The sequence below is a fragment of the Phoenix dactylifera genome, chromosome 2, assembly GCF_051530095.1.
Source record: "Phoenix dactylifera cultivar Ajwa chromosome 2, Ajwa_hap1_PhDact_Kaust_v1.1, whole genome shotgun sequence".
Lineage (NCBI taxonomy): Eukaryota > Viridiplantae > Streptophyta > Magnoliopsida > Arecales > Arecaceae > Phoenix > Phoenix dactylifera.
The window spans coordinates 34,737,274-34,757,120 of NC_143191.1; the positions used below are offsets into that span (position 1 = coordinate 34,737,274).

General features: G+C 42.3%; 3 protein-coding genes and 3 non-coding genes across 9 annotated transcripts; all 6 read left to right on the plus strand.

Moving 5' to 3' along the window:
* The first annotated feature begins 4,987 nt into the window (after positions 1 to 4,987).
* Positions 4,988 to 19,466, plus strand: LOC103701669 (uncharacterized). 4 transcript variants are annotated; one of them, XM_088716147.2, is made up of 2 exons: positions 4,988 to 11,187; positions 11,335 to 19,466. In XM_088716147.2, exon 2 carries the CDS (start codon positions 15,110 to 15,112, stop codon positions 16,049 to 16,051), a length of 942 nt encoding a protein of 313 aa, XP_088572273.1. In that variant the 5' UTR covers positions 4,988 to 11,187; positions 11,335 to 15,109; the 3' UTR covers positions 16,052 to 19,466. The 4 variants fall into 4 exon arrangements, with proteins under 4 accessions (XP_088572273.1, XP_089785054.1, XP_008782044.2 ...); XM_089928928.1 differs by having other exon boundaries at positions 4,988 to 10,975; positions 11,070 to 19,466; XM_008783822.5 differs by having other exon boundaries at positions 4,988 to 5,089; positions 7,739 to 19,466.
* LOC113462374 (small nucleolar RNA SNORD14) lies at positions 5,177 to 5,298 on the plus strand. Its single transcript, XR_003384632.1, has one exon. It is a non-coding gene; the product is annotated as a small nucleolar RNA SNORD14 (small nucleolar RNA).
* On the plus strand, positions 5,442 to 5,567 carry LOC113462375 (small nucleolar RNA SNORD14). The gene has a single exon (XR_003384633.1). It is a non-coding gene; the product is annotated as a small nucleolar RNA SNORD14 (small nucleolar RNA).
* On the plus strand, positions 6,169 to 6,291 carry LOC113462373 (small nucleolar RNA SNORD14). The gene has a single exon (XR_003384631.1). It is a non-coding gene; the product is annotated as a small nucleolar RNA SNORD14 (small nucleolar RNA).
* LOC148714773 (uncharacterized) lies at positions 7,869 to 8,612 on the plus strand. Its single transcript, XM_088714668.1, has one exon. The coding sequence runs from the start codon at positions 7,869 to 7,871 to the stop codon at positions 8,610 to 8,612; it is 744 nt and encodes a 247-aa protein (XP_088570794.1).
* LOC148714774 (uncharacterized) lies at positions 17,206 to 17,571 on the plus strand. Its single transcript, XM_088714669.1, has one exon. The coding sequence runs from the start codon at positions 17,206 to 17,208 to the stop codon at positions 17,569 to 17,571; it is 366 nt and encodes a 121-aa protein (XP_088570795.1).
* Positions 19,467 to 19,847: the final 381 nt, after the last annotated feature.

Here is a 19,847-nt window from a genome sequence, read left to right on the forward strand (position 1 = left end):
CTATAACTTGTAAAACAAAAATAATAATAATAATGTATAAAAAGTGCTTCAACGGAGAATAAAAGCTAGAAAAATATAGATGCCTTTTTACTTTTACAAAATTTGAGTTTTTCATAAAAGCTTATGGTTTCGGATGATGCATTTATCATCTCCGTAAAAGCTGATTCTTTGGTATATTATATTTAAAAAAAATATATATTTAGTGAACATTAAAAAATGATATAAAAATACACCTTCCAATATAATTTACATTTGGTTGAACATCTATTTTTTTAGAACATATATATATATATATATATATAATATTTTAATATTTTTAATAAATTGATTACAATAAGAAAAAATATAAGCTACTAAGATTAAGAGTATTTTTGGAAAAAAAAGAAAGATTTTATCTTGATTTCCAGCCTATGTGTCCCATATGGATTCCTATTTTTCATAGAAGGTAGAAAACTTATGCCTATTAAAAAGCTACATTTCCATTCTTATTTAAAACTACTTTTCCATTTATCATTTAAAACCTTCAACCAAGCCTAAGCCATTTTGTCATCTTTTCCGTTAACTACGTTTTCTCCCCTTCTTTTCCCACAAACCAAACAAGTCCTATGAGCGGTGTCGATGGTTTAAATGAATTTTCAATGACAAAACGACTTTGAAGTTGAAATTTGAATCTATATTTTAAAATTTGAGTTAAATCGTACGTAACACGCAGCCTAACTAATAATAAAGAACAAGACCTAATCCACTGATAGCTCAAAAGTAAGAGTTGGTGTAAGAGATGGAAAAAAAAGATAGAGCCTTGTTCGACTTAAAATAGAAGACCAAAAAAAAAAAAAGATCAGACTTGAAGTAGGAGATAGAAAACAAAGGATAGAGCCCTATTCAACTTGGAGTAAGAGATGTACTGCTCCTCCAACCTAATTCTCTACGATGGCTAGAAAATCTAGCCTCCAGCAACTATTTAAAGACCCCAAACCCTCTTTCACCCCAATGCCGACAAATTTTGCCAATCACCACTGCTAAACTGCCACTAGATTCTTTCTCCTCCTCTTTTTGACCTCCAACGGTCTTGACTTACGATGCTTACCGGAGATTTTAGTTGAGCACTCATCAATCTTAAGTTCTAAGAGAGATTTTCGACTATGTATCGATATTCTGCCAATGAAGGTTATATACTAGTATATCGATACCTTGCCAATTAAGGTTATACACATGCATATCGACACCCTATCAGTCGGAGTTATGCGATGGTACATCAATACCCCACCAGTAAAGGTTATGTGCTAGTACATCGATATCCTTTCAGTGAGGGTTATACATTGGCACATTACTAGTAGAAGTTATACATTGGCACATTGCCAGTGATGGTTATACGTTGGCATATCGGTATCCTACCATGGAATTTATATATTGGCAATTTCATTATTACTACCTTATATTCTTGCCCAGCAACAGAGGATAAATGTGGTCATAATTCATGGCTGCCGAGATAAATTTTATGATTCGAAAGAATTTAGATTGATGAAGAAAATTTAATTTTGAGAAAGATTAAATTTCATATACGTAAAGTTTTGATAATACTGCATATCTGGATTTGGTTTTGAATTGGTGAATTTCTTATGTTTATTTTGGTAAATAATTATTTAATTTATTGCTCGATCAATTTTGTTAAAAAGTTCATTAATTATTGGGCTCCTAGCTTATCATTCCATAACTTACTATTATTACATATTCGAGAACTAAAATGGCACATGGTTATGATCGAAAGAGTGACTAGAGGTCGAATTTGATATCTTTATTTAGATCAAAATTTGATTGGAGTTTGTTTTAAGATATTTTAAATATTGTTAGTTCTATATGATAATAAAATTGGATTATAGTTAAAAAAAATAAAATTTAAATATTGTTTATTTAAATTTGTTCTACTATTTGTATATGATATCATGCTCAGATATGTTGCATACCTATGAGAAGAGTTTTCTATGAGTATACGGTAGTTGCTGGAACTCCCGACTCGTAATCTCGGGTTGGGAGGCGTGATATTGTAGCAGCGAAGGGGTTTGAAGTTTTAATTGTAGAAGTTAGTCTTGGATGATATCTGTTTTCTCTCTCCTTTTATATATCATCTCCCTAGTCGTCTTAAGGATGTATAGGGTTGCTGCTACTTCCCTTCTCTAAAAAGAGAAGCTAGAAAGCCTAGCTCGAGCTTCTTTTATCTTCTCTTCTCACAAAGTAAAAATAACACCAAACACACCGTCGAAGCTCTGCTAGCCATTTGATGCTACTCAGACCATTTGATGGTGGTCTTATGCAACACGAGCCCTTGAATCAAGCATTGAGACGTTTAAAGAATCGACAAATGAATGTAGAATACTAGAAACTATATTTTTATATACTAGTATGTTGCACTTGCCATGCGCATAAAGAATCCTTCAATCCATATCTTACTCCATGAAAAATAATTACTCACGAACTGTCTGAAGCAAATTGGAATCCAATACGGCCAAGGGTTTTTTTTTAATTTAAGAGTTCCAACAAACCAATTGGAGGTTCCGAAAGAATCAGAGGAGGGCCTATATATAAATAGAAGTAGAAGAACGAGAGGCTACAATTAAAGAGGGATTAGTGGGTGGGTGGGGGGAGGATAAATGGGGATGTGGGATATTAGGTCCTTTGATCTCGTTTAAAATATGGACACTGATTAGAAGATGGCACAAATGATCTATTTAAGTAGAAAGGGTATACTAAAAAAGATATTGACACCTCATTACTAGAATTTGAAACGAGGACAATTTCAAAATAATAAAGACATAATACAATTCATAACTAACATATTATATTTTTATATGCGAGTATAATTGATTAATGATTACATATTAATATGTCAATTAATAAAAGGATAATTTGGACAATTCTATAAGGATGACCAAAATATAAGGACCGCTAAAATCCAGATTATCTGCTTTAAGCATATTATGGATTTGATGCATGATCCAAAGGTCTACCTTATATTAGAAAATCAAATGGTACAATGAGTATCTGATCTAACATTTTTTTTGCAGCATTCAGGCACTAACCAATGTCAATCTCCATATTGTTATAGTTTTTTTTTTTTTAAGGGATATGAGAGCAGATGAGACATCATCACTTTTTGAGAAAAATATATCCCATAGAACCCATTAACCAATGTCAACATCTCTAATATTGTCGCTGGCAAGAAGATTTACTAGGTAGTTGCTTTCTTGGAAGATGTAAGAGATCAACTCCTAAAAGGGATGAGATAAACGGTAACAAGACATTGGCGACACAAAAAAAATAAAATAAAATCCAGCGCACCTTCTCCTCCCCCAACTCCAAAAAAATTATATTGCTCGGGCAAATCATGATAACACAATCTCTCCCAAATTATTGTCAAATTTGCTACTAGCGAACTTTATAAAGACTCCTGCTCTATTTGTCAATGATTATGTTATACCCTTTTCCTCGAAATATCCCATGATGCTTTTTTTAATATCAAGTATTGTTTAGTTTCAAATAGATTTTTCTACTAAACAAAAATGAAGACTATTAACAACACACAATTCCAGTGGACTACAAGTAATCAAAGAATTAAAAATATATAGACCGGGGCATGCTTGGTATCACATAAGCCCCCTTATAAGTTTCAAAGAAAAACTCATAGTAATTAAAAGTTTGAAGTATCATACGAGAAATACTCAGACAAGTAGTAAAGGTTGGAGAAAATTATTTTGGAAAATCTAGACCGAGGCATGCTTGGTATCATATAAGCCCTCTTATAAGTTTCAAAGAAAAAACTCATAATAACTAAAAGTTTGTAGTATCATATGAGAAATGCTCAGACAAGTAGTAAGGTTTGAGAAAATTATTTTGCAAAATCTAGTTTCTCAAGTCTCCCATGATATTGTCACTTATTTTCATACATGGCAGGTCCATCTATTTTTATGAAATTCCTAAAACCTGTGATTGTTGCATGCCCTAGATGTACGTATGTATATATTGACGTATGCATGCAAGTATATATGAGTATCCTCTTTGTAAAAATTCAATAAATATTTTTTGGGAAATAATATATAACAACACTAAACACATATATAACATTTCATGGTCTGATATTTCTATTTATTTGGCAGAGCTTGTGTAGTATTAAAGCTTAATGATTTGAGGAATTAAAAATACAAAATCATTTAATTTCTTGGCATCACAGAATTGTTGAATCTATCTGCAAGTAGTAAAAATCAGCGCACAGAAATTATAAGAATAATGTTATTCCAATCACCAAACAATTGGTATTTCCTAGTAAAACCCACCCCAAGAACAATATATATTTTTTTTGTAAATGATAAAAATATTTTAAAGTCACATTTTATAGCTTAAAAGCAATCAATCTCCTACTGCCATTTTTCACATCGACCACGGTTACATGCTTAGCCTTAGGTGTCATTTTTTGCTGCTTTTGAATTCATTTTTTTTTGGCAAATTCTAGAACTCACTTTCATTTGCGAAACTTATGAAAAAGCATATGAAAAAACTCAGTGAAAATACATGAAAAAAGAAAAGCTCATCCACCAAAGTGCCAACTGCCAAGTCATCAGTGAGGGAGAGCCCCCTTCCAAAAAAAAAGGAAAAAATGAAAAAAAAAACACTAGAAGCAGCTTCAGTTAAACTTTATTTCAACCACACACCTGCAGGTCTCCCTTCAGAATTCAGATAGCGGAAATCTATTTCATTATCATTATTTGAAAGAAAATCTTGAACGGTACGTGAAGCCATGCTCCCTGCAAACCAACCAGTTTAGTGCGTAAGTGGAGGTTCCGAGGTTGAAACTTGAAGCCCAGCCCACACACGGGCCAACCAAAAGCCCAGCCGAAGTCCTCTAGTCCACGGACTTTATATGGCCCATTGGAAGCTTCTAGAGCTACGCCAACAAGCGCTATATATAGCCCATTACACCCGAGCCAACGTCCATGGCGTGCCCTAAACCCTAAATCCGAACTGCGCCGTCCATCGCTGTAGCAGCTTGAAACCCTCGGCTCCCTTCAATCTCCTCCACTGCTGGAGACGGTAAAAGGTCTTTTTTCTTTTTCTTGTCCGTTTACTTGTTTCTTTCTTCATCCTAGGATTCTTTATGGATTCTGAGATGGATTTTCCCCGGAGGAATTGAGGATGACAAACCCAAGGGCTTGTTTCTCAAAATATTCGCAGTGGCCGGCTGAGGGCTTTCGCCTCGCCGGGCTTGAGAGCCTTTGCTGCTCGATCCTTCCTTGGATGTCTGAGATCGCGTCCCCAACTTGGAATACCTTTCTTATGCTTCCGTGTCTATTTTAGATTCTTCTCCCGTCCGTTTGAACGGCTTTTTTTTGTCTATTTATGGTTTCTTGTTATTATAGATCGCGTTTATCTTTGTGATGGTTTTTTTTAGTTGCTACTGATTATATTTCCAAAGGCTTGTTTCTCAAAACATTCGCAGTGGCCGCCTGAGAGCTTTCGCCTCGCCAGGTTTGAGAGCTTGTGCTGCTCAACTCGTCCTTCCTTGGATATCTGAAGCTAAATTATATTTAACTAAGTTTTTATCATAGATTTTAGTATCTTTTTTATACAATCCTAGTCGTTTTTGTATTGAAAACCTGGAACTGTTCGCATTTTCCATTAGAAGATGCTATTCAACGATCAAAGTGTGTTTTTCCGAAAGCATGATGCATACTGATAAATGCAGTGTTTTGTACCACTATATTTTCAGTTTAACTGTGTGTTTTACCCCTTTCTTTTGTTTAGACGAGGATGTCGATATTGATAAGTCTTGGGCTTGAGTGCTACTGTTGCTTCTCTTTTTCTTGGGTGTTTTCTGATTCTATTTGAAAGTTTGCTGCTCATTAATTCATTTTTATAGTTCGAATGGTAAAGAAGATGACGACTTGATGTTCCCCAGAAAATGGTGGTAATAAACTCTCAATCATTTTTTTGATTCCATTCAAGTAGTTGTCGTTACATAAGATCCATCATGATTGGTTTTTTTTTGGCTTGATTTTTGTTGTATTTCTTTTATATTCTCTGAATATTTTACTATCTTCTATTATTATTTTGTCAACTGGAAATTAGCATTTTGCCTGACTTTTTTGTTTGGAGGTCAAAATGAGTTTTCAAATGGAATGCCAATGATGACAAAGTTAAAGGCTTGTTTCTCAAAACATTCGCAGTGGCCGCCTGAGAGCTTTCGCCTCGCCGGGCTTGAGAGCTTGTGCTGCTTAAACTTTTCCTTGGATGTCTGAGGCTATATTATAAGAAGTCTCATATCTTCTTTCATGTTGGTAGGATTGGTGCTTTTATAGACTTGCCTTAGTTGCATGGTGCTGCGGCTTATTTCGTGAAAGGGTTATCTTCTATCTTCTATTACGTGACATTGGCTGAATGAACTATATTCTTCTTGCGTGAGAAAAACCATGATTTCTTTAAAGCAATATTTTATCAATGAATTAAGAATACATGATTTAATGCATCACAACCGTGAAGGTGGGAAATTTATTTTTGGATGAAGCTAGAAAATTTAGTTTCGAAGTTAATTGTTTTTAGATTTACATGGTAAATCTATCTAATTTTAAAAAATCCCTAGTGATGGTTTCATAGGTCAAAAAGTATCCATTTACTTTTCTAATTTTGTTACCTAATGTTTTGGTGCTACCATATGATGTTCTGTGGTTTAATAACGTTCTCTATTGGTCGAGTTGGTGCACTATTATTGCTTACTTGTTTTAAAAATTAAAAATTACAATCTCATTGAATTTCTTGAACTTCAAAAAGGGTAGAACAAGTGCATTGTAACCATGTGGTTGGTTATACTATTATAATGAACAACTGGAATTTTTGCCAGTTAAATACATGATATGATATAAATTCTTCAAATTTACATTTTATGGTTCAACAGCAATCAATCTCATGCGCTTTTTCCATCTTAACAAAGTTGCATTGCTAGCCTTACCAGTCATTTTTGTTGCTTTTAAAATGAGTCAAGTGGAAATTAGCAATTTGGCTCTTTATTGTGTTGGGTGGTCAAAATGGGATATGTATTGATGGATGAATGATAGAGTTGGGAGTGATTTGAGATACGTGCAATTTGTGATCTAATGGTTGACATCTCCATTTCTCAAAACATTCTCTTAGGCTGTATGTGTGTATGCTACGCATGGAGTTTGTTCTTCCATGTTACCCAGCTCTTACATCAAAAGATTTTGTCTCGTCGCTTGAGGAAAAACATGATATCTATATCGTAATCTATTCATAGTAAATATAGTTGATGACAAGTATATAACAATACAAGTTATGCTACAAGTTTTAAAGAAAATATGTCTTGAGAAATGTTTTGATAAGCGGTCATGGTGAGAGAATTGTTTTGAAATATGCTATATGATCTAGTTTCTAACCTATTCATCTTATAAATTCATCTATTTTAAAAAAATTCTGTAAGTATGCGAACGTTGTGGGCCACGTGTCTTTTTATATAAAGATTGATGTGATATAATTCTAAAGAATATATATATATATATATAAGAAGCAGCATCAAATACATCCGCCCAAAAGTTGGAGGTTTAAAACTTAGTTTTACGTGTTGATAGCCTTTACTATATTAATGCTGCGCAGCATTAGAGCTTATTTATTTGGATAATTAGAAATTATAAAATCATTGAATTTTTGGGAATCTTAGAATTGTTGAATATTTATACAGGAGTGAAAACCAATATACATGAGTTGGATAAGGTTGATGCCTTGTGCGAACTGATTGATTGTTGCTGCTTCAATCTTTGTGCACTCAGTGGAGCCTTTCATCGATTGGGATAGAAGAGAGACCTGAAGGGATGGAGTTTGGTGAGGGTTGCAGGGCACATGCCCCTTCCCGGTTGGTGGCTTGGACCAGCAACAATCGAATATCGGAGGAGGAGCTTAAGGAGCTCCAAAGTCGTTTCTCTGAGGTAGTGGAAATTTCGCCGGAGAGATTGAGGAGGGCTCGGAGCGCCTGGGCACCGACGTCAGTGATGATTCGGAGCTTGGGGAGGAGGGTGCCGGCGGACTGGGTGGCTCGGGAGCTGCGGGCTCAGGGAAAGTTGAGTTACGATGTTGAGGTCTTCATAATGGCGGCAGGGTTTCTCACCGTTCGCTTTAGGAGCCAGGAGGATCGGGATGCTGCTCTTGAGAACGGGCCATGGCTGGTTGCGGGTCAACTGCTGGCCATGGAGCAGTGGAAAGCAAACTTTGTCCTTGGGGTCAACACAGTCAGTCGGACGGTGGTTTGGATTCGGTTGCCTTGCTTGCCTTTGGAGTATTGGGAGCGAGAGTCCATACTTGACATTGCGGCAGCAGCGGGCCGGCCGCTGGCCGTCGACTACTGCACCGCCCAACTCCAAAAGTTGGGATATGCTCGGGTGAAGGTTGAGATCAACGCTATTACCCTCCTCAAGCTAGGGACCTTTATCCAAAGGGAGGAGCAGAGGTTTTGGCAGGCTTTTGTGTATGAAAACTTACCGGCCTTCTGCTTCTCCTGTGCTCGGATAGGCCACTTAGAGAGCAGCTGCCAATTTGCGGTGGAGGGGCCAATTGGATAACCGGCCCAACCAGAGGAGGAGGGCGGAGGCGAAATGGGTCGTGGGGAGGTGTTTGGCCCCTCTCTGGCCACCCGTCGCATTCGCCACTTTAAATCAAAGACGAGGAGGTAGCCCACTATAAAGCATCAAATGCAAGAGCTATCAACCAGCCCCACTTGAAAGTAGCCCATTGGCCGAACCCAAGTTGAGGAAGTCAAGCACTACCTATTAATTATTTAAAAATCGGTAGCCAGGTTATTAATACTTTGTTTGCTCATTTAGACCATCTAAATCGTTTTTGGGGAATCAATGTTGGTAAATGCAGCTAACTGCCTAGGGGCATAATTTGGCTAGGCTGCCTAGGCCAAGCCTGCTTGAACCCTACTTTTATGGGTTTGTTCTCCCATTTTCTTTCCTTAGTTATGCCCCTTGGGACTCATGGGAGGGTAGTGAAGCTACCGCCAACATGGTAATAGATGGTGGGATGATCAACGGTAGCCAACCTTGATGAGTAGCAGTGGCAGCGACGGTGACCGGCACACCTCTTTTGAATATGGTTTTTCTTCGACTTTTTTCCTTCAATTTTTCCTTTTAGTCTAGATCTCTCGTTGTCTTTCCACTTCTTGCTAGGTGATGGCTAAATGTCTTTTTGATTCTGATATCTAGACTTTTTAAGAGTGAAAAATTGGCCTATGATCATATATATGGTGAAAAAAGGAGTATATATAATGTATGCACATGCTCCTTTCTTTATGAATACGATTAAAATTATATGAAATTGGAGCTTGGATAGCCTTCCTCTCTGGGCAGCTGCCTAAATGCATAGGTGCCTGCCCAGGCCATAGTACGTGCCCACTTCCGAGCCTCAGGCAATTTGACGGCTTTGCAGGGAGATGCTTTTAATAATTACATGTGGATGCATGAGCTCGAATTAGTTCCATTCAATATTAATTCAATAGAATAGGATCTGGGCATGATGAACGGTTTGAGAGCTTGATATATATTATAAGTTTATTTCAAACCAGTTTATGGATTCTAGTAATTATTTCCTTTCTTCTTCACTATCTGCCATTTGCAAGTTGAGCTTATGAAGAGAAGGCATATCATATATAAAACACATTGAAAAAACAATTCAATTAACCTTTTTACTGAAAATTATAAATGATTATTAAGTTCTTATCTTATAACAAAGTCCAAATCCTACAATATATGATAGGTGGCAGAGATCGTCCGATTGCTCACTAATCAAATTATTGATTTTTTTTTTAGTATTTTCTCATTGCTGGATGTGGTTCTACACGGACCACTGCAATTCAATTCAGCTTATAATTTTGCACAATAAACACAAAAATAAAGAGTAAATTGTAGAAAATTACATATCTTATAAGTTTCAATACTGCTTCTATTTTTTTTATGCAACAAATACAAAAAAAATAATGAGAAAATACAAATGAAGATTAACCATATCAATTTTCAATGACACAGAATTTTGTTTCTAGGCCACATGGATCTCTTTTAAAACATTAATAGAACATTAGGAGAGACCTCCTAGCTCACTGAATATTCTCCATCACAGGTTTACTCCGTATCAAAAAAAAAATACTCATTTTTCTTCTGTACTTATATGAAGTACTTGCCTACCATATCAGGCACAATTAGGCACTAGCTTCACAAACACCTTTCAGGTGTACTGCAAATGCCCCATTTTGTAGGGCAGTTCTTGTAGACATCAAGGCATTCCTTTAAGTGCCTCACGATGCAAGGCAACTCCAAATTGCATGCCTTATTTGCATTTGATAAGCATCTGGGTACAGCTACGATAAATGTCAGATGCTTATTTAAAGTATGCCATGTTTAAAGTTGTGTAAGGCTCCATTTATTTGCCCATTATGCCAAGAAACTTCCCAAAGCGGGGAGGGTTGCTTTTTTTTTTTTTGTTCAATGAATGACGACTCATTAATGATGTGCATGATGAATAGTGAATTTAGACTTTGTCATGCTTATTGGATGGAATATAATCTATGCTCTATGGATTTAAATGATGAATAAATTGAGTTTCAGAGATTTGATGCTATTGTATAGAGTAATGAATAAATGGAGTTGCTGGGTTTTGATGCTATCCTATAGAGTATGGACAATGTACTATGATAATCTACTAACTTTATGAATTTCTTGTATGGAAAAATTATATGTATACGTATGTATTTATGGTTGTGTCCCAAGTGTAACTTATACTGTATTTTCACGATTCTCTGTGCCAGCATATCCATATCATGTTGTACCCATATGTCATATCTCTGTCCATGCTTCATGGGATTAGGCCTGTTAAGCGGGGACGCCAGGCCGGCCCAGCCTTTGTGCCTACTTTCCATGTTCGAAGGCTGGTACTTGCTCGAGCTTCAAGCTTCAATCCGAATCTCAGGCTTTCTTAACCTTTTATTTTCAACTTAAAAAATGAAAACAAGTAGGGTCTTTCAGGAGACTATCTCGTTGCGGAATTTCGTCTAACAGCTTGCGAGCATTTGCGAGGCCGTTGCATTTGGAGTTAGATGTGAGGACGTTGCTCCAAGAGTATGTTTGGAGGACCGAAGATGAGGTACGTTATGAATTACAAGCAGATCCATGGCTTCATTTCTTCTCCTTCTTAAGTTCCTAACCAATGCCTAGACAGGAAGGTCACTATAGCATTTTGGGTTGTCTCTTAAGTGGACGTTGGATCGAGTGAGTCTTGTTCTCTTGTCAGGCTTTACCACCTCCTTCTTGAGTTCTTGGCCTTCCATACCACCTCCATGGGCCATCCAACCACGCTGCGATAGCTGCGATGGGAGAAGAAAAGGAAGAGAGGCACCACCACAGGCCATCCAACCATAGCTGCAACAACTGCAATGGGAGAAGAAATGGAGGAGAGCGGTGGCTGTCAGAGGCGATTGCAGAAGAAAGAAGAGGCCGATCTTCTCAAAAAGGAGAATAGGACTCCTCTCAATTCGGGAACAAGAAAGGCAGCAAACCAGTGAACCGGCCTCTAACTTTTTTTTTTTAAGCCAACCAAAGTTCGTCGTACCGGTACCACACTAGCATAATATCGATATCGTACGATATGAATTTTTTTTGGCGTATCGAGGGTCGATATGCCACTAATACCAATTCCGATATTGAACCAGTACGGTACAGTATGTCCGATACGGTACGGTACAACATATCGTAGAACCAACCTACCTACTTAGCATATTATTTATAATTTAGGCCAAACTTTAACACGTAAAATCTGAGTTCAGATGAGCTCATTGTTTTCAGGCCTGGCCCGAGCCGCTAGACCTAATATCCAAGCCCAAGCCTGCGCAAAAGACTTCGGACTTGAGCAGGCAGATCAGGAAACCTAACCTATGAACAGGTCCACACAAGATCACTATTTTTTAACTATTAAAAGTAAATATGATATATTGAATAGATTAATAATAATTCAAACAATAATTTTTGAATGTATAATTAGAATTATTGATAACAATAACTAACAATTGGTTCTTACTACTTAGTAGTTAGTACCTAAAACCCATATCAGGACTAATCACCATTCTAAACCCGCATCAATTGCGCAAAACTATGTAAGAGTAAGCTATATGTCTAGCTCCAAACTGCTGAACTGGGCTTACATATGCAGTCATACATATGCAAGCTATATATATATAGCCACAAAATACTTGGCGGGCCACCTTTACAATTCATATGCATTACCATACACCGTATTTTAAAAACTAGTATTCATCTTGTTGTTATTGTTATTATTAGTCTGACTTTTATCATCTTCTTTAATATTGTTGTTTTCTTAATATTGTCACCTTCTTCTTCTTCTTGCCACCAACCTAGCTCATCTAAATCGATTACCATTGTTGGAGAGGTCAACTAGCTACAACCAACCACAAATTTGACAATTAGGGATTGTTGCTGGAAATTGGACCCGGGGGCGGCCGTCGGCTGAGAGGGTGGAGCTCCGGCGAGAACTGGCGGGTGGCGATCCGTCGGCGGGCGGCGTCCACCGTGGAGCCTGCAAAAAGCCAGTGGCTAGGGTTTCCGGTGTCGGCCCTCCGATGTCTAAGTCAGAGGGGGCAAATGTATAAGAGGAGATATATGTCCAGAGTTTCAGCGTCCAGCCCCCTTTAAGGTGGGAGCGTTTTTCTTTTATAGAGGGGTACTGGATTACCTATGATATGACGGGGCAGAGTTACTGTATGATTGAGCATGTCGTATGAATTAATGTACGATCGTGTGAATTAACACCTTGCCGTAGGAGATCAGGCCGGGGCCAAGAAGTTGTCATGGATGATCAGACGCAGCCAAGCAGATTTGCCGTGGAGGGCTTGAGATCCGTAGATAGCAGGAGCCATGCGTATTAATTGTTGAGTAAGCCAGAGGTCTGCAGAGACCATACGCATTAATTGTTGAGTAAGCCGGAGGTCTGCAGAGACCATGCGCATTAATTGTTAGCGGCGGTGGCAGGGTATGGTCTCTGGTCGAGCTGCAGAAGGATGTGACCGCGGCGGGTGGATGGTGAGGTCGGGCTTTCGAGGTCGAGAGCTCCCAAGTCGGGTGCCAGGTCGGGCGTTTTGAGGTCGAGCGTCTGAGGTCGGGCATCCGAGGTAGGGCGCTTCCGAGGTCGGGTGCTTCTGATTACGTGCCGGTGATGTGCTCACATGCTTTGGGGGGACTTGTATTTCCTTCAATATTACCCCCTGACTTCCGAGTTCGAGCTGTTCGCGAGTTCGGACGTGGGAAGTAGTTGCTTTTATTGCAGTGGTGGGGGCCAGGGAGGCTTAAATTATGCCAGCGCTCCGCGCGTTTCGGGGCGCTTTTAATGAGAGGAGAGGGGGCGACGCCCTTTCGTCCTTCGAGGTCGCCTCGTATAGTGGGCTCATGATGGGGCTCCAAGATCCGACGGGATACCGTCTCAATTCCGTATTCAAGGCACCAGCGCAGAATGAATGCGTTGCTTCGGCTTTCGGGGCCGACACATGGCGCAATCTGGACGGAAGGCGGGATCCAGCCCTACCGATCTGGGCCGTCGGGAAAGTTTATATAAACCCTTCAATCTAGCCCTAAAAAGGTCTCGCTTGGCAGCTTCCCTCTCTTCCGTCGTTTCTATTCTCCTGTTCTCCTTTCTCAGTCGTAACAGAGCCTCCCCGGCGGTGCCCCAGGGCGATTCCCGACGATCCCCCTCATAGGTCACCTCCCCACATTAGTTACGGGGTTCTCTTTCTTCTTCTTTGTTTTTTCTTCGTCTTTTGCTTTCCTTTTTCTCTTCTTTTTCTTTCTTTTAAAATGGGTTCTGGTCCGAATGAGGTCGGATCCAGTCTGTCGGGGGAGGAACTGGAGCTGCTCCGTACTCGGTTCTTTTTTCGGCCCGAGTTTCATCTCGAACCTGTGGGGCCGGAGGACAGGGTGACGCGACCACCTCCAGGTCGGATCGGAGTGCATGTCGAGACACTCTGGGCCGGCCTGCGGTTCCCCCTCCACAAGTTCGTGAATGACTTGCTGGTGGAGTACCAACTCGTCCCAGCACAGCTCGCTCCGAACTCGTGGAGGACCATTATCGGGTTTTTGTTCCTTTGCCTTGCGCATGGGATTCCGACTTTGGTGAGCGTCTTCCGCCGGTGTTTCTTGTTGAAGACGAACCCAACGGACGGAGAGTGGCTATACTTCGTATTTCGGGGCGGTATGTCACTTTTCCGAGGTGCCCCTTCCTCTATCCATGAGTGGAAGGGAAAATTTTTCTTTCTTGCGTCCGAGGCGTCGTGGGGATTCGACCCGAGGTGGGGGCATCCCCGGCTGAAGGCCCTCAATAGGCTCTCCGAGCTCACGACGGACGAGCAGAGGGTTCTCGACGCTCTGCGGGGTCTCGGGAAGGACATCAACCAAACCGACCTCCTAAAAGAGGAGACCTTGGTGAACGTCGGCCTGAGCTCGGCGCGCCCCAAGGGTAAGAGCGGTCGTATTGCTTTGTTTTTTTCGTCTTATTTGTTTCTTTCTTCGCTTACTTAGAGTTTTTCTTCTTTTGTTTGTTTCAGATATTTCCCACATGCCGACCAGCAACACATCTCTCTTCTCCCGGTTGAAGAGGAGGGCGGCCGAGGCCGGTGGGACTTTTCCCGAGCCCCGAAAGAGGGCCAGACCGGCTGCTACATCTGCCCCTGCCGAGGTCAGGGGCTCTGGGGCCGGAGCATCGGGGTCTGCTCGGGAGAGGGTCCCAGTCACCGAGCGTACGAGCTCGGGTTCCGGGGGGGCGTCAGACTCGGTGCGTTCAACATATTCCGCCCCCATCTCTCAACGAGCAGGCCGGCCAATTGTCCGTCTGCGATGCTCGGGGCCTGAGCCGAGCAGGGGCCCCGGGGTCCCGAGCGCGTCCCGCCCCGTCGTCACGAGCTCGGGCGGGCCGAGTTCTTCAGGAGCCGGAGGACGCTCTGGGAGGGAGTCGTCCAACCCAGAGTCTCCGATCCGCGAGGGCAGCTCAGCCTTCCGGGACGGCGATGTCGCAACGCTGTTCGGGTAAGCTGCCTTCTCATTTTGTCTTTAGTCATCGGTATTCTCTTCATTTTTACTTATCGTTGTTTTTCCTGCAGCATATTCACGAAATCGACACTTTGGTATTCATTGCCTCGGAATGTCAGAATGAGTCTCGGCGATTCCACAAACAACTGGAGTCGGCCAAAAAGAGGCTTGCTGAGTCGAAGGCCGCGTTGGCGGAAGCTATTGCGCGGAGGGAGGCCTCCGAGGCCGGGCGGCGAGCAATCGTCGACGAGCTCAAAGAGGAGAGGGCCGCGCATGCTTTGGCAAGATCAGAGCTACGCGCCTCCGAGGCGCGCCTTGCTAAGGCTCGTTCTGAAGCCGCCGGCCACAAGTACGAGGGCGGAGTTCTCCGCCTGAAGGTCGAGCAGATCGAGGCCCGAGAGAAGAGGGCACTCGAGCAAGCCGAAAATGTCGTGGAGCTCTTCAAGGAGTCGAAAGAGTTCCACGACATGCTGGAGAAGGAGACCGTGGATGGGTTCCTCCGGGGCTTTGAAAATTTTCGGAGGCAGATGGCGCGATACTGCCCCCAGCTCGACCTTTCGGGGATCCGGCCAAGATCGGGGTTCGGCGAGGAGAGCGAGTTCGACCTGCCCTCGGCGCTTGAGGACGAGGGAGAGGCTGCCGAGACCGAGGTCGAGGGAGAAGTCGCCAAGACCGAGGCCGCCGAGGGAGAGGTTGCCGGGACCGAGGCCGCCGAGGGAGAGGTTGCCGGGACCGAGGCTGCCGAGGCCGAGCGATCGGCTCAGGCAGCTCCCGCTGGGGAGGTTACCGGGGGAGTTTCTGAGACTACTGGCGGTGTTTCATCTGAGCCCGCCGCGGAAGGTCCCGAGCCGATTCCGGCCGAAGACCCCCAAGTAATCATCGTGGACGATCCCTGTACCGATGAAGTCGCAGCCTCCTAAGACTTGTTATCTTTTTTGTCTTTTCCTTTTGTTCTTCTTTTGTTGTAAGCGAGATCGGCCTCCAAATTTGTTGTATAGCCGATCCTTAATTTTGTACTTCAGCCTTCGGGCTTTTATTAATGAAAGAACTTCCTTTGTAAATTCATGTTTACCTTTCTTTTCTTTGCGTAATGGGTAAGCCTTTACTTTAATCGTTCGAGTTGAATCTTTTCCAGCGAATTTCTCTAAGTGTTCGAGCTCGGCTAAGCTCATAGACTTAGTTTGGATCATGTTTGCTAAATTGTCAAGCTTAGGTCCGATAAGGATGGTATTTAGGCGCCGGGCTCAGACCTTAGGAAAATTCACTGAGTCTTTGAGCTCGGCCAGGTTCGTAGACTTAAATTCCGCAGACTTGAGTTCCAACCACGTTCGCTAAATCAAATTCTGTTCAGTGAATTTTTTTAAGTCTTTGGACTCGGCTAAGTTCGTAGACTTGGATTTCGTAGACTTAGGTTTCGACCGCGCTCGCTAGGGAAGGCTCTAAGCTCAAACTTTAGGAAAATTCATCAAGTTCCAGGGCTCTTTTGCTTTCTTTTTATCTTCTCCAGAAGCTATTGGCATATAACTAGGCAGGATGTGACGACGACAGTTTTGCAGTTCTTCACCACCTCCATGATGCCTCAGGACTGGAAGGAGACATTCATTACTCTGATCCCGAAGAGACAGGATCCTAAGAAGCTATGCCACCCTCGTTTGATCAGTCTCTGCAATACTCTGTATAAATTCATTGGGAAGATCCTGGTGCACAGGTTGAGGGGCATCCTGCCCAGAATCATTAGCCCTGAATATGGGCTTTTGGTTGGGAGCGCTGCATCTTCGACAACGTGCTGATCGCTCACGAGTTCATGGTAGACCTCCAGCGGGCACTGGGAGGAAGGAGTTTGATGGGAATCAAGCTGGACATGAAGAAAGCTTATGATAGGGTGAGATAGAGATTTGTGGTCCACTCTCTAAAGTCCTTCGATTTTCAGCCAGTGTGGATCAGTTGGATCTTGTGATGCATTCAGTCCCCTTCTTTCGCCATCCTTGTGAATGGCTCCCCCACATGCTACTTCGAGTCCTTGGTGGGGTTGAGATAGGGGTGCCCGACACTGTCGAGAGCGCTTCGGCATGCCATGGAGACTCAGGCTATGGAGGCGTACAGCTTGACAATAGGAACAATTCAGGTTTCACACTTGCTCTTTGCCGATGACTGCATGCTGCTAGCCCGTGTGACGAGACGTTCTGCTCAGACGATCCGAAGGATTCTTATAGAGTATTATGAGGCATCTAGGCAGCCTGTGAACCTAGCCAAGTCGGCTATTCGATTCAGCCTGAAGATCAAGCCGAGGGTGAGGTTTGCCATCATGGAGATCCTGGGTGTGAGGGAGCAGGAGGGCACCTTAATGTTCCTTGGGGTGCTGATTACTGGGCATCGATTACGTAGAGGAGAGTGTGCCATCTGGGAGCAGGGCATTAGGCATATGTTGGAGGGGTGGTAGATGAGTTCTCTACCTATGATGGGCAGAGTTATTCTAGTGCAGTCGGTCCTCAATTCGATCCCAATATATCTCTTCTCCAACACCATTATGCCCCTTCACCACTGAGGGCCATGGAGCAGCTGTTCAGGAGCTTCATTTGGAGCCGTCGAGGAAGAGCGAGAGGCGTCCATTTGCTAGCATGGGACATGATATGTCAGCCGACTAGTAGTGGTGGTCTGGGGATTCACTTCTTATTAGAGCAACGGGAGGTTCTTGTTACCAAGTTTCTCCCCAAATCGGACAATTTTTGGGAATCTGTGATGAGGGCCAAGTACGGGGCTCCGACTGGGGTGTTTGCCTTCTGCAGTAGGCACCACATCTCTTTCATTTGGAGAGAGATCTGCGCTTGGGGCCCTTCGGTCCTCGCTACGATCAGGTGGGAGATTGGTGACGGGCAGGCGATTGAAATCCTCGAGGATAGATAGTTGGCTGAGATGCTGCTGAGTGGGTGGCCCATATTACTCAATCTAGGGTGTCTGGCAGGGCATACAGTCTGTGATCTCTTTGTTCTAGGAGAGCGGACGTGGGATGAGGGCCTTATTCGGCAAGCCTTTTGGGAGGCCCTCGCTGAGAGAGTCTTGGCTCTGCTAATACTCTTGGAGAAGAGAGCAGACAAGAGGGTCTGGAGTGGCTCTGGGAGGTCGAGAGTGTACTCTCGAGACTTCCAGGGCCTGGTGACTAGGACCCTGACTCAGCAGTTAGAGGGGATTTGGATCTGGAGGCTGCGCATCCACCCCTGTGTTGCCTTATTCATCTGGAAGGTAGCTTGGGGTGTCTGCCGACTGGGAGGGTATTGGCTAGCAGAGGGGTGAGGGTCTCCCCAGCATGTGCGGCTTGCTCGGAGGTGGAGTCCATTTGCCATGTCCTTTTTTGCTGTCCGCGAGCGGCCCAGATTGTGTTGTACGCGGGATCGTTCCTGGCTTCAGGCAATGCACGACCCCAACGAAGGACTTTCTGGCTTGTTTGTGGGCATCTTCAAGGAGGCCCGACATGGTAGAGTGGGGGTCAGATGTGCCTACCTGGCCTATCATACATGGCTGAATAGGAACACCCGGATCTTCAAGGACAGATGGGTTCATCCAAGGGTTGTGGCAGATAGAGCACTACATCACGCATCCGAGGTCATCAGTACTGCATCATCCTGTTCTCCTGAGATGACTAGGGATATTTGGGTCTCCCACTTAGCTGATTCAGCGACCAAGTTAGCCTTTATTGCCTGGGATTCTCTACCCTTTAGTTTTCTTAAGGTGAATTTCGATGACAGTGTAGCTGAGAGAAGAGGTAGTGGTGGAGTGGGCTTTGTCATTAGATACCACCACTCCAGACTTGTGGCGGCTGGTGAACGGTGGATCTTTGATATCGCTGTCATTGGAGCTCAGCTAATAGCGGCTTGGGAGGGCATCTCTTGTGCGAGGCATGCTCTGGGTGCGGTTTGCATCCACCTCGAAGGGGACACGACTACGGTGATCGAGTGAATTCAAGGTCAGCATACTATGACGGACGAGTAGTTTCTGCTCCACGTCATTCGGAGGCTGCGGGGGGATGTGGCTCCTTCCGGGCTACCTATGTTTATCGGAAGGCAAATAGTGCAGCTAACTAGATGGTCTCCTTTGCGGCGCATCTGGTGTGTTCTTCTGGGTGAACCAAGCGGATGTTCCTTACTCTCTTTGCGAGCTTCTTTTTTTTTGACTTTGTTGGTTATACTCATATGCATGTCGTGTGAAGCGTCGGTGTACCAAAGAAAACTCAGTATATAGAAGTAATTATGCTGCTATTATTCCAATGATAGGATTTAGTAATCAATCTTCTACCGTCTTTTTCCAATATCGGCCATGGATGGTGTCATTCTGTTGCTTTCAAATTCATTTTCAACCGTGCAAATTTGAGAGCTTACTTCCTTTTCCGAAACATATGAAAAAGCTTAGTCAAAAAATATGCAAAATAAAAAGCTGATCATGGACAAGGAGAAATAGAGCTTTTAGAAGTAGAGTTTTCGAAAAATAGAGTTTTTATAAAATGCTATTGGATGTTTGGTAACTATATTTTAAAATATTGTGAAGCTTTAAGTAATCATAATAAAAAAGTACTTTTAATATTATAAAATGACTATAAATATATTGCATAATATTGTATAATGGAGTATAATATAATATAATATATTAAAATATTATTATAATATAGTATAATATAATATTAAATACAATAGCATAATAATGAAATATAATATTATTATAATT

What these genes read in the sequence shown, in the direction of transcription:
- LOC148714773 (XM_088714668.1), top strand. Translation starts at nt 7,869, where the DNA reads ATGGAGTTTGGTGAGGGTTGCAGGGCACATGCCCCTTCCCGGTTGGTG.
- LOC103701669 (XM_088716147.2), top strand. Translation starts at nt 15,110, where the DNA reads ATGTCGCAACGCTGTTCGGGTAAGCTGCCTTCTCATTTTGTCTTTAGT.
- LOC148714774 (XM_088714669.1), top strand. Translation starts at nt 17,206, where the DNA reads ATGGAGACTCAGGCTATGGAGGCGTACAGCTTGACAATAGGAACAATT.